The sequence below is a fragment of the Rhinoraja longicauda genome, chromosome 33 (genome assembly GCF_053455715.1).
Source record: "Rhinoraja longicauda isolate Sanriku21f chromosome 33, sRhiLon1.1, whole genome shotgun sequence".
NCBI classification, from domain to species: domain Eukaryota; kingdom Metazoa; phylum Chordata; class Chondrichthyes; order Rajiformes; family Arhynchobatidae; genus Rhinoraja; species Rhinoraja longicauda.
This window is the reverse complement of record NC_135985.1, coordinates 19,296,640-19,310,835: the sequence shown is the minus strand read 5'-3', so window position 1 is coordinate 19,310,835 and position 14,196 is coordinate 19,296,640. Positions and strand designations below refer to the sequence as shown.

At 47.4% G+C, this 14,196-nt stretch overlaps 1 protein-coding gene across 1 annotated transcript in view; it reads right to left on the bottom strand.

The window, feature by feature from the left end:
* Window positions 1–13,913, bottom strand: part of coro2ba (coronin, actin binding protein, 2Ba) — a 61,262-nt gene extending 47,349 nt beyond the window's left edge. The window contains exon 1 of the mRNA XM_078427029.1: window positions 13,763–13,913. Within this exon, the coding sequence (XP_078283155.1) occupies window positions 13,763–13,777 (15 nt within the window). The 5' untranslated portion in view covers window positions 13,778–13,913. The remainder of the gene's footprint in view (window positions 1–13,762) is intronic.
* Between the last annotated feature and the right edge of the window lie 283 nt (window positions 13,914–14,196).

The following is a 14,196-nucleotide window of genomic DNA, read 5'->3' as shown; positions in this document are numbered from 1 at the left end:
GTGTGGGACTGTGGAGCCAGCCTGGGTCTGTTCAGGAGTTCAGCTTGTGGGATATTAGAGAGAGACCTCTCTGTCTCTAGCTGAGGAGTGTCTCCAAGATCCCACAAAGACCTGCTGTAGAAGAGTAGGGTGGCGTCCGGTGGTCCTGTCCTACACTCCACCTGCACCCAGCACCGAATGGGAATTATGGCCTTCAGGGAAACTAGGTGCGAGAGAGGTGGAAGGATACGGTGATAGGGAGAAAGGCAGCAGAGTAGGATGAAGCATACAGAGAAGACAAAGTATAGCCTGCCTCCATACTGCCTTCTATGCAGTAAAACAAAAAGGCAATTGCCTGATTATTTGTCACGCTGTTACTTTGTGGGATCTTGCTGTGTCGGACAACCCCTACACTCGCCTACATAGCAAGAGTGACTGTGCTTATCCTGCACTTTATCCACCGCTACTCTCCATAGAGTCAAAGAGTCAGGCCCTTCGGCCCAACTTGCCCATGCTGACCAAGATGTCCCATCTACACAAGTCCCACCTGCCCGCGTTTTGGCCCATATCCCTCCAAACATTTCCTATTCATGTACCTGTCCAAATGTCTTTTAAATGTTATTAGGTAGTTATGTGTTGTCTAGTAACCACTCCAGAGGCCACACTGACACAGGGCCAATTCTTCAGTGACTGACGCAGTGGTAGAGTTGCTGCCTCACAGCGCCTGAGACCCGGGTTTGATCCTGACTACGGGTGCTGCCTGTACAGAGTTTGTACGTTCTCCCTGTGACCGGGTGGGTTTTCTCCGGGTGCTCCGGTTTCCTCCCACACACCAAAGACGTGCATTTTTGTACGTTAATTGGCCTTCGGTAAAGTTGTAAATTATCGCTAGTGTGTCGGACAGTGCTGGTGTACGGTGTTTGGGGATCGCTGGTCGGCACGCACTCGGTGGGCCGAAGGGCCTGTTTCCACGCTGTACCTCTAAAGCCTAAAGTAAAGCCTAAAGACACATCTGGTGAACAGCGCTTCCATCAAGCGGTTGGGTAACCAAGCCTTTACCGTATTGACATCTGTGGCAAAGACAGCACCTTCCACATCCACTACCTCTCCCAGCTAGGGGAAAGGCAGCAAAACCTGAACCTAGTGACTGTCTACCAAGCCCACACCACCCTGACTTGGTAATCTATCACCGTTCCTTCACTGGCTCGAGGTCAAAGTCCTGGAGACCCCCTCCCCATCAACACGCCCAACATACCGCAAGGAAGGCAGCGGTTGACAAAGCCAGCTCACCACCACCACCTTCTCAAGGGCAACTAGATTCAGGCAATTAAATTCTGTCTCAGCCTGAGACGCCCACATCTCCAGAATGAGGAATAAAAAGTGCGAGACATCTCTGAGAAGTGTGATTAAGTGCAGCGTAATGCCTTGAACTCTCTCGGCATGGGACAGAACAGATTCTGAAAAACTAACTTCAGCGACAAGGTTGACTGTAACAAAGGAATTCCTTATGCAAGATGTGTAAAATGGGAGCGAGATAAAGGGCACATGCAAGACATTATCTACCGTGTCTGGAATGGAATCATCAATCTGACTCTATTTAAATGCACTGCAAAGAAAAGTCACTGGATATCTTCCAAGAGACCAAATACCAAGGTCCAAACCTCACTTTTACATCAAGCCTTTTATTATTACTTCCAACAGTCTGGATGCTGATATCAAGTCTCTGCAACACTTCTACATTGTGTCAGTTCTGGCTCAGAGGCCTGAGGGTTGAGCCAGAGAATTGTGGTTTCATACACCAGATATTGGACACGTTATCTGGGTTGACGCAGCTGATACTGTAGAACAAGGAGTGCTGCACTTTCACAGTAGCTCGTTGAGTGAGTGAGTGAAGTGTGCTTACGAGGCACACACAAGGACATAAAAGACCTCGTTGAGTGAGTGAAGTGGGAGTCCGGGACAATATTTATCTGCCCTCCACATCCACATGGTCAATGTGCCATTGCTGTTGCAGATGCTGGCTGTGTGCCCATTGCTTGCCAAGTGCCCAACATCACAACGATGACCATCGGTAGTCAATCTTCTACAAAGAAGCTTGGGACATCTGGACAATGTGAAAGGTGGCTACAGAAATGCAAATCTTGATTCTCGCCTTCAAGACTTCCATTATTTCAATAGACAATAGACAATAGACAATAGACAATAGGTGCAGGAGTAGGCCATTCGGCCCTTCGAGCCAGCACCGCCATTCAATGTGATCATGGCTGATCATTCTCAATCAGTACCCCGTTCCTGCTTTCTCCCCATACCCCCTGACTCCGCTATCCTTAAGAGCTCTATCTAGCTCTCTCTTAAATGTATTCAGAGAATTGGCCTCCACTGCCCTCTGAGACAGAGAATTCCACAGATTCACAACTCTCTGACTAAAAAAGTTTTTCCTCATCTCTGTTCTAAATGGCCTACCCCTTATTCTTAAACTGTGGCCCCGGGTTCTGGGCTCCCCCAACATTGGGAACATGTTTCCTGCCTCTAACATGTCCAATCCCTTAATAATCTTATACGTTTCGATAAGATCCCCTCTCATCTTTCTAAATTCCAGTGTATACAAACCTAGTCGCTCTAGTCTTTCAACATATGACAGTCCCGCCATTCCGGGAATTAACCTAGTAAACCTACGCTGCACGCCCTCAATAGCAAGAATATCCTTCCTCAAATTTGGAGACCAAAACTGCACACAGTACTCCAGGTGCGGTCTCACTAGGGCCCTGTACAAATGCAGAAGGACCTCTTTGCTCCTATACTCAACTCCTCTTGTTATGAAGGCCAACATTCCATTGGCTTTCTTCACTGCCTGCTGTACCTGCATGCTTCCTTTCAGTGACTGATGCACTAAGACACCCAGATCACGTTGTACGTCCCCTTTTCCTAACTTGACACCATTCAAATAATAATCTGCCTTCCTATTCTTACCACCAAAGTGGATAACCTCACACTTATCCACATTAAACTGCATCTGCCATGCATCCGCCCACTCACACAACCTGTCCAAGTCACCCTGCAACCTCATAGCATCTTCCTCACAGTTCACACTGCCACCTAGCTTTGTATCATCGGCAAATTTGCTAATGGTACTTTTAATCCCTTCATCCAAGTCATTGATGTATATTGTAAATAGCTGCGGTCCCAACACCGAGCCTTGAAGTACCCCACTAGTCACTGCCTGCCATTCTGAAAGGGACTCATTTATCCCCACTCTTTGCATTCTGTCTGTCAACCAACTTTCTATCCATGTCAGTACCCTACCTCCAATACCATGTGCTCTAATTTTGCCCACCAATCTCCTATGTGGGACCTTGTCGAAGGCTTTCTGAAAGTCGAGGTACACCACATCCACCGGCTCTCCCCTGTCAATTTTCCTAGTTACATCCTCAAAAAATTCCAGTAGATTAGTCAAGCACGATTTCCCCTTCGTAAATCCATGCTGACTCGGAACGATCCTGTTACTGCGATCCAAATGCTCCGCAATTTCGTCTTTTATAATTGACTCCAGCATCTTCCCCACCACTGATGTCAGACTAACTGGTCTATAATTTCCCGTTTTCTCTCTCCCTCCTTTCTTGAAAAGTGGAATAACATTAGCTACCCTCCAATCCACAGGAACTGACTCACTGTCTTAGGTTTGCAGGCATCTATTAGTTTAGATTAGAGACACAGCGAGGAAACTGGCCCTTTGGCCCACTGGGTCCGCGCCGACCAGCGATCCCCGCATATTAACACTATCCTACACACACACACTTGGGACATTTGTTTAAACAGTTACCAAGCCAAGTAACCTACATACCTGTGCGTCTTTGGAGTGTGGGAGGAAACCAAAGATCTCGGGGAAAACCCATGCATGTCATGGGGAGAACGGACAAACTCCGTACAGACGGCACCCGTGCTCAGGATCAAACCCGGGTCTCTGGCGCTGCAAGCGCTGCAAGGCAGCAACTCTACCGCTGCGCCATCCTGTATTCTAACAACGAGAAGGCTGTTAAGATCCAATCAGGGTCAATGTAAAGTGAGAGGGGCAAGGTTTAAAGGAGATGTGATGGGCAAGTTTTTTTACACAGAGTGTGGTGTGCCTGGAACATGCTCCCAGGGTTGGTGGCTTTACGTTAGACTTTCAGACTTTAGAGATACAGAGTGAAAACAGGCCCTTCACCCCACAGTGTCTGTGCGGACTAGCGACCCCCGCGCACTAGTACTATCCCACACACACTAGGGACAATTTACAATTTCACTGGAGCCAATTAACTTACAAACCTATGGATGGAAACTGGAGCACCTGCAGAAAACCCATACATTCACAGTGAGAATGTACAAACTCCATACCACAGTCAAGATTGATCCTAGGTCTCTGGCGCTGTAAGGCAGCAACTCTACCGCTGCACCACCATGCTTCCCAAATGGTGGTGGACGCAGATATGGTGGTGACGTTTAAGAGGCATTTGCTGCCCTTCGGTTAAGGTTTAGAGGGATTTGGGCCAAACGTGGGCAGATGGGACTAGTGTAGATGGAGCATCTTGGTTGGAATGGGCAAGTTGGGCCTGTTTCCATGCTTCTTGGTGATGTCCTGCACAATGAACTTTGACCTTTCACCAGGTGACTCTGGATGAAGGCAAAGCTTCCACTGGGACTTCCATCATCAACAACCTCGCCGACTTTTCACTTGGTCAAGTTCTTGAAATCTTAGAATACCTTCACTGCCAAACTCCCACTTTTTATTTCCATCTCATTCTCCTGGCATCCGTATGAATGATCTGGATTTGCTCCACATATCCAGTACTTTGTGAAGGTGTGTGGAGCTTCAGAGCACAGTGTGGTTGACAGGCCCAGCTTCAGAGATGCCCTCAGCATCGTGGCAACTCCGGGCTGCCTGACATCAAGGCAGAACGAGGTCATCTGTCGCACATCTGCTCTCCCACTTCCAGGGCAACATCTGCCCACATCTGCACCTTGACAACTCCCGGCCACACAACAGGTTGTGCAGCACCTACCTAGCCAGCCGTGTGGAAACACCTGTCGCCACAACTAAATATGCCCAGTTATCACCATGGCAATGCCAACCTGCCAACCCACTCTGCACTATGGCAACCTGAAGAAGGGCCTTAACATAGAATCACAGGAAATAGGTGCAGGAATAGGGCATTCGGCCCTTCGAGCCAGCACCACCATTCAACATGATCATGGCTGATCATCCTAAATCAGTACCCCATTACTGCTTGCTCCCCATATCCTTTGATTCCATTAGGCCAAAGAGCTATCTCTAACTCTCTCTTGAAAACATCCATTGAATTGGCCTCCACTGCCTTCTGTGGCGGAGAATTCCACCCACTGCCTTCTGTGGCGGAGAATTCCACCCACTGTGGCAGAGAATTCCTTGATCCGAATCGTCACCTATCCATGTTCTCCAGAGATGCTGCCAGACCTGCTCAGTTGCCCCAGCGCTTTGTGTCCTTGTATGGCAAAACCTGCCTAACCAACGTCACAGCCACTAAACGGTTGTCACAGATAGACATTTACCTCCCTTATCCAGCGGCACTGAGGTCAAACGCTCAGCCTGCACCCTGCCCTGAGGTTAATGGGAATTACATTAACATTACGTGTGGACACTTCCGGTACTGGCTCGAAGGGCCGAATGGCCTCCTCCTGCACCTATTTTCTATGTTTCTAATTACAAACCTGGGAAGGGTGGCACAGTGGCGCAGCGGTAGAGTTGCTGCCTTACAGCAGCAGAGATCCGGGTTCAATCCTGACTCGGGGTGATGTCGGTTATGGAGTTTGTACGTTCTCCCTGTGACCGTGTGGGTTTTCTCTGGGTGCTCCGGTTTCCTCCCACATTCCAAAGATGTGCAGGTTTGCAGGTTAATTGGCTTCTGCAAATTGTCCCTAGTGTGTAGGACAGAACCAGTGTGCGGGTGATCGCGGGTCGGTGCGGACGCGGTGGGCCGAAGGGCCTGTTTCCATGCTGTAGCTCTGAGCTAAGCTTCTGACTCACAAGCGCCCCAGGAGTCGCGGGGAGGTAGTGCAGCCTGTGATGCCTAGTGGCTGCTCACGAGGTTGCTGCAAGGAAAAACAACGCTCAACAACTCAGCCAGTTTGTGACGTTTTTTAAAATAATTACATGTCTTTTCTATGCAGTGTGACAGAAGTGCTAATCAAGTCAACTTCCTGCTTAATTACTCAGATTAATTATTCAACTAATTATTCAGATCCCAAATAAATGCTAATTATCAAACACCGCACCCAGAGCACTCCTCTCTTCAATGTAATTTAAAGGAGATGATTGCTAACAGTGCTACTCACAATTAAAATGCTGAAGCACTATCAGTTTCCTACAAAACAGCCACTTCCACACCTGCTTGAAACTATAGACAGCTTGCCTGCTTTGTAGGTACTTTTAAAATATATTCAAACACAGAATGTGGACAACACAGGCAGTGTTGGAATTCATTGCCCATCCCTCATTGGCCTGAACCCAAGACTTAGTGAAGAGTTAACCCTTTAGTGGGTCTGGAGTCACATGAAGGCCTGGCCAATCATGGGCCTGTCCCACTTTGGCGATTTCTTAGGCGACTGTCAAAGTCGTAGCAGATCGCCGAAATTTTCTTTTACCCCATGACAATGACCACGACAATGCTGAGTCAGGTCGAGATTACGCCGTCTTCGGAAACATCGCGAAAATTCCCACGCTTATCAATGCTTCTCCGGCGTCCTAACTTTCTCTGTAGAACAGGCCGTATCAAAGAATCTGAAGAAGGGTCCAGACACGAAACGTCACCTACCAATCTTCTCCAGAGATGCTGCCTGACCTGCTGAGTTACTCCAGCATTCTGTGTCTACCTTCGGTAAATACCCCAGCATCTGCAGTCCCTTTTGACACGTGACCTTTCCGTTCTCCAGAGATGATGCCTGATCCACTGAATTACTTCAACACTTTGTGCCTTTTTTCGTAAACCAGTATCTGCAGTTCCTTGTGTCTGAGGAACCATTTACAGTGCCTGACCATGACTAGTAAGGCAGCCTATACCGCCTATCCCTAATTGCCCAGAAATGGCATCGGCTGGTAGTTTAGTGATGCAGCACGGAAACAGACCATTCGGCTCACCAGGTCAGCACTGACCAGCGATCCCGTACACTAACAATATCCTACACATACTGGGGACAATTTACAACTTTTACCAGTCCAATTAACCTACAAACGTGTATGTCTTTGGAGTGTGGGAGGAAACCGAAGATCTCAGAGGAAGCCCACGCAGTCGCCGAACAGGCAGCACCCATAGTCGGGATCGGACCTGGGTCTCTGGCACTGCAAGGCAGCATCTCTATCGCTGCGCCACCGTGCTGCCCGGTGGAAGTACAGAAGTACAGAAGGCAGTTATCAGTCAACTGTACAGAATTGTTGGATCGCGGAATGGTTAAAGCGCGAAAGGAGGCCATTCAGCCCATCGAGTCTGTACGAGCTCCACACAAGAGCAATATGGTGTTCCCACTCCCAACCCCCCTGCTCCCCACAGCCCTGAAAATTCTTCCCTTTCCAATATGTATCCAACTCCCTTTCAACCTCGCAATGGAACGCCACCTCTTTCACTGGCCCCAGCCACGCATTCCAGACACAAACTCTCACTGTCCGAAAGTTCTTCCATTTTATTATTACGCAGAACGAGTGTGAATGGTCCATCGATGATCGGCGTGGACTGGGCGGGCCGAACATCCTGTTTCCATGCTGTATCTCTAAACCTAGCGGGTAAACAGTGAAAAAAACATTGATCCACCACTAATTCCATCGGGAACCTCCTGTTCCGCCTGCAGTCCCACATCAGTCACTCAGAACGACTGGCACATCGGCCTTCGTCAGTCAGAGTACTGAGTAAACAAAGTTGGGACAAAATACACAAAAATAATAATAAAATAAAACAATAATTAAAAAAATACACAAAAAGCTGGAGTAACTCAGGGGGACAGGCAGCAAATCTGGAGAGAAGGAATGGGCGACATTTCGGGCCGAGACCCTTCTTCAGACTGAAAGTCAAGGGAAAGGGAGGTTATGTTGCAGTTGTACAAGACATTGGTGAGGCCGCATTTAGAGTATTGTGTTCAGCTTTGGTCACCATGTTCTGGGAAAGATGTTGTCGAGCTGGAAAGGGTGCAGAGAAGATTTATGAGTACGTTGCCAGGACTCAAAGGCTTGAGCTACAGGGAGAGGTTGAGCAGGCTAGGACGTTATTCCTAACTTTTTTACACAACGGGTGGTGTGTGTATGGAACGAGCTACCAGAGGAGATAGTTGAGGCAGGGATTATAGCAACGTTTAAGAAACATTGAGGCAGGTACATGGATATGATAGGTTTAGAGGGATATGGGCCAAACGCAAGCAGTTGGGAGTGGAGTAGATGGGACAAGCTGGTCCGTGCGGGCAAGTTGGACCAAAGGGCCTGTTTCCACGCTGTGTGACTCCACGACACCGAACCGGAGTAGAACGTCACCCTCGATTCCGAGCGACTGCCTCTGATGGATTCCTGTAAACAACCTTTACATTGCCAGACTACCGAGTGAACTGCGTTTCAATCCCCTAGCTGGCAGCGTGAGGCGCTTTGACGGGGCACTGAATTATTCACCCACTCTCCGCCATCCCAAACCCGATAATTGGATGTGAAACCTGACACTTCCCCTCATTCCAATGCCTGCCAGATAATGCAGCAACCCTCTGCAGGGAACTCGAAAGAAAGCTACTTCAAAAAACATGGGACGCAGATGCTCAGAGCTTCTTAATTTACAGCCCCTTTCAACTGGCAGACAGAAGCATGTAAATCCCATCAGCCAGGCCCAGGGGAGGAACAGTTGAAAGATCCAAGTGCTAACTCACCTTCTCTGCCCCCTCTTCATGCAGAGAGAGACACAGAGAGAGACAAAGCAAATGAGCCAAATGTCTTTGCCGATTTGATTCACTCTTCACACCGCAGATTAATTTTTGTTCGTCACCTCTCACATCGGTGACAGGAGACTCTGCATTCAGGTCCCAGGAGCTCAACAATCCAACTGTCGTGCAGAACAGGGAACGTATTTGGAGTATTGTGAGCAGTTTTGGACCCCCATATCTGAGGAGGGACATGCTGGCGTTGGAGACGGTCCAGAGAGAAGGCTTTTCGAGGATGATCCCGGGGATGATCGTTTGATGGCACCGGGCCTGTGCTCGTTGGAGTTTGCAAAGATGGGGGGGGGGGGGGGGGGAACCTCATTGAAACTTACCGAATAAAGAAAGGCCTGGATAGAGTGGATGTGGAGAGGATGTTTCCACTAGTGGGCCAGTCTAGGACCAGAGGCCCAAGCCAAAGAATAAAAGGATGTACCATTAGAAAGAAGACGAGGAGAAATTTATCTGGTCAGAAGGTGGTGAATCTTTGGTATTTATTACCACAGACGGCTGTGGAGGCCAAGCCATTAGGTATTTTTAAAGCAGAGATTAACAGGTTCTTGATTAGTACGGGTGTCAAAGGTTATGGGGAGAAGGCAGGAGAATGGGGTTGAGAGGGAAAGATAGATCAGCTATGATTGAATGGCAGGGAAGACTCGATGGGCCGAATGGCCTCTGTGTCTTATGAACATATGAACTTATAAATTGCAGAAGCTGGTTTACAAATTGTCAAATAGTCGTACTAACTCTCTGTCAGAGGGTTATTGCTGAGAGAGAGAGAGAGAGAGAGAGAGAGAGAGAGAGAGAGAGAGAGAGAGAGAGAGAGAGAGAGAGAGAGAGAGAGAGAGAGAGAGAGAGAGAGAGAGAGAGAGAGAGAGAGAGAGAGAGACTGTGTCAGAAACACAGCTGCGTTATCAGAGGGCCAACACTGAGAAAGTGCTGTACTTTGGCTGGGGCAGTAGCATGGACAAAAGATCAGTGCAGAGGGTGCTCTGCACTGTTAGAGGGGCTGATCTGGAGGGCGGGGGGTAAGGAAGGGGTGTGTGTAGTTAGCCTGACTGTTTAAGATGTAAACGGGTGATCAATGGTCAGCCTAGACTCGATGGGCCGAAGGACCTGCTCCCTTGCAGTAGGGAGCAACAAGCAGTCAGAGGGACAGTAATGGGAGAATGGTGCACTGTCAGAGGTAGTGTGCAGAAGGCACAATGTTGTGTTGGAGGGATGGTACTGAGGGAATGCTACAAGCAGTAGTCTTGAGTTTAGATTGGTTGAGTTTAGAGATACTGCATGGAAACAGACCCTTTGGCCCACCGAGTCCAGGCTGACCACCGAACACCCGTTCACACTAGTTCTATGTTATCCCTCTTTCACATCCACTCCCGACACAATGTACAGTGTGCGGCACGGTGGCGCAGCGGTAGAGTTGCTGCCTTACAGCGAATGCAGTGCTGGAGTCCCGGGTTTGATCCCGACTACGGGTGCTGTTTATACGGAGTTTGTACGTTCTCCCCGTGACCTGCGTGGGTTTTCTCCGAGATCTTCGGTTTCCTCCCACACTCCCAAGACGTACAGGTATGTAGGTTAATTGGCTTGGTAAATGTAAAACAAAATTGTCCCTAATGGGTGTAGGATAGTGTTAATGTGCGGGGATCGCTGGTCGGCGCGGACCCGGTGGGCCGAAAGGGCCCGTTTCCACGCTGTATCTCTAAACTAAACTAAACTAAACTAAACTAAACTAAACTAAACTAAACTAAACTAAACTAATTAACCTACAAACTGCACTTCTTTAGGATGACCAGAATAACCAGAGGAAACCCAGGCAGTCATGGGGATAACATGCAAACTCCACACAGATAGCACCCAAGGTCAGGATTGAACCCGGGTCTCTGGTGCTGTGAGGCAGCAGCTCTACCAGCTGTGTCGGAGAGAGCATTCCCTTGGGAGCAGCACACTGCTGGAGAAGGACTGGAGGAGAGCTGCACTTCATTCAGCTGTCAGAGGGGGCAGGACTGAGTGGAAGCTGTAGTGTAAGGGCAGCAGGACTGAGGGCACAAAGGAGGTTACTGAGGGCGGTTTGCTCTGCTCGTGGTGCCATCCATCTTTGGGTGAAAAAAAAAAGTAAAATATCCAGGAAGGAACTGCAGATGCTGGTTTAAACCGAAGATAGACACAAAATGCTGGAGTAACTCAGCGGGACAGGCAGCATCTCTGGAGAGAAGGAATGGGTGACGTTTCGGGTCGAGACCCTTCTTCTAAAGTCTGAAGAAGGGTCTCGACCGAAACATCACCCATTCCTTCTCTCCAGTGATGCTTGCTGCCTGTCCCGCTGTGTTACTCCAGCATTTTGTGTCTATCTTCAGTGTAATCTTTCTACAAACAGCTCCCAGTGTATTAAAATTCTTCCTGAACACAATAAGACGTGTACTGTACACATTAAGTCTGATGCAGTCTCACCGATTCTCTATTTTAATGAAGCAAAATTTCCCCCCCCCCCCTTTTATTCATTTCCCCTTGAGATACATGATATAATTCTGCTAGCTTCTATTAGCTAGCCAGAAGATTGGCTGGCTAATAGGAACCAGAGAGCAGGCACAGACACCCTTAATTAGCTTCCATAATTAGTTGCTGAACTGTACTCCAGTCGTCTGTGAATTGTGCACATTGACACGCAGATCCCTCATCATCTGGGGGTACGCCAAAACGGACAAAATGAACAATTTCCCACCTTGTACTCCATTTGCCAGTTCTTTGCCCACTCACCGATCATATTCTCACTGAGCAGCCTCTTTAAGTCGTCTTCACAGCCTCACTTTCCTACCGATCTTTGTAGCAACAGCAAATGGAGCTAAAGGCATGGTTGCAAATTTAGCATCAATGCATTTAGGGTCGTCATCCAAGCCAGTCATTTAACTGCAGAAAGGTGAAGTCTTATCTCTGACCCATGCGGCGTCACCTCTTGTCTGTAAAAGGACATCTATGTCTGCTCTCTGGTTTCTATTAGCCAGGCCATCTTCCGTCCGTGTCCATGTTATCTCCTCCTCCCTGAACTTTCATCTTCCACGACAACCTTATGGTGGACCGTCTGGAAATCTAAATATAGATCATCCACCATTTCCTCTTTATTCGCAGCACATGTTATTTCTTCAAAGAACTCCAATATATATTAGTGAAAAATGATTTCCCTTTCACAAACCCATGTTGATATTGGCCAATTACCTCGAGGTGCACTTCCATAATGCCTTTAATATTTTTCCTTTGACATTTATCTGCTAAGCCAACCGGCCTTAATTTCCTGCTTTCCATCTCCCTCCCTTTATGAATAAAGGAGTTATATTTGCATTCCTGAATCTAAGGAATTTTGGAACATTGAAACCAATGCATCTGCTACCATGCCCGCCACCTCTTCTAAATCTCTCAGATGAAGTCCATTGTGACCTGCAGGCTTTTCTATCATGTATTGTCTTTCCGCTGACTGGTTAGCACGCAATAAAAGCTTTTCACCAATAAAAGTTCGGTACACATGGCAATAAACTAATCTGAACTGAACTGAACTGTCCACAGCTCCAACTAAGTGCTACTTCCCAATTATCTTGAATTTCTTAATCTCTTCCAATTCCCGATTTGGAGATATTTGCGGGATATATCCTCAAAAGTGACGATTGAGGCAAAATATCTGTTCATTCATCTGCCATCTCCTGCGTTTCCATTATTAATTCCTCAGGCTGGCTTGGAATAGGACCAATGTTAATCTGGTACACTCTGTTCTCCATTAACTAACTATAGCTTTATCATGTACTCTACTTTTTCCTGTCCTTGTTGAATTTGTAGTAATTTGTTAGTGTTTTGTATACTCAGCGCATTCTTCTGACCTGCCACTGGTCTTTGTGCATTTAATATGCTGACAAATTTCCCAGTAAAAATAATCTCTAGTGAATTGTTTCGCTCCCAATACACCAAGGTTGCTACGCCAAATTTGTGGAGTTGCTATTTACTGTACCGTATGTTGATATAATTCGAAGGTGAAGTAACAGAAGATGTTTCCACTAATGTAACAGCATTTACTTCAAGTACAAATTTGACCTTTTGGAAGATTATTCAAAGCTTTCTCACTTGCTATCTTAGATAAGTCCTGTTTCTTTCTAACACCGACTTCCTATTTTCTCCAAATTACCTCTCCATCAGTGTATTAATCTTGATAAAATCACAAGAAAAAGCGATTTTTTGCATCAAGTTATATTTCTCTGAATTTTCTTTGTGCACAGCGGTAGAGTTGCTGCCTAACAGCGCCAGAGACCCGAGTTCGATCCTGGCCATGGGTGTTGCCTATAAGGAATTTGTATGTTCTCCCCGTGACCACTTGGGTTTTCTCCGGGTGCTCCGGTTTCCTCCCAAAATCCAAAGACATACAGGTTTGTCGGTTAATTGGCTTCGGTAAAAAATGTAAATTGTCCATCGTGTGTAGGATAGTGCTAGTGTACAGGGATCACAGGAGCATGGACTCGGTGGACCGAAGGGCCTGTTTACGCACAGTTTCTCTAAACTAAACTAAACTAACCTGTAAACATTTTTTAACAGCTGGGAAAATGGAGGGAAAAACAACAGAATCTCCATGTTGGGCAGTGACGAGCCATCTGATTGGCAGGGGGGAAAGATGGATGACCAATGGGGGAGTGTAGAGATAGTGGTCATGTGATGATTCTTACTGACCTTCTGAGAAGCCTGGGACCATAATTGATCCAAATACTATTTAACCTCTCCACTTAACAAATCTCCTCAACCTGTTCCCCCCCCCCCCCCCCCCACAATATCCTCCCCTTGGTTATCTTACCTTTATGTGCCTCATGAAATCCACATGATCACAAGTCGAATGTTAATATATCACAAGGTGAACTTTCACGATGCAAAAACCCTTTCAGCAAGTGTGAAACAATACCAAGGCCTACGTGGTACAAACATATCCAGCCTCTGGCATCCAAAACACTGCAGCCTTGTAATTTTGAGGGAGTTTGTATTTCAATGAACATTGGCAGCAGATAACAGACCTAGTCTCTCTTTCCCTCTCTCTGTCACACATTCATGGCATTATGCAGCTGGGAGGTCTTATTGGCTGAAGAGCCAGAGAAGGCAATGAAAGGCTTCCTATCTCTCGAGTGTAGGTCAGTCGGGAAGCCAATCAAATCCCTCTTTAACGTCCTCCCCTCCACCATACTCTGCCAACACCTCGAGTGGTTGTTAAACCTTTAGGAATCACTGGTTCACTCT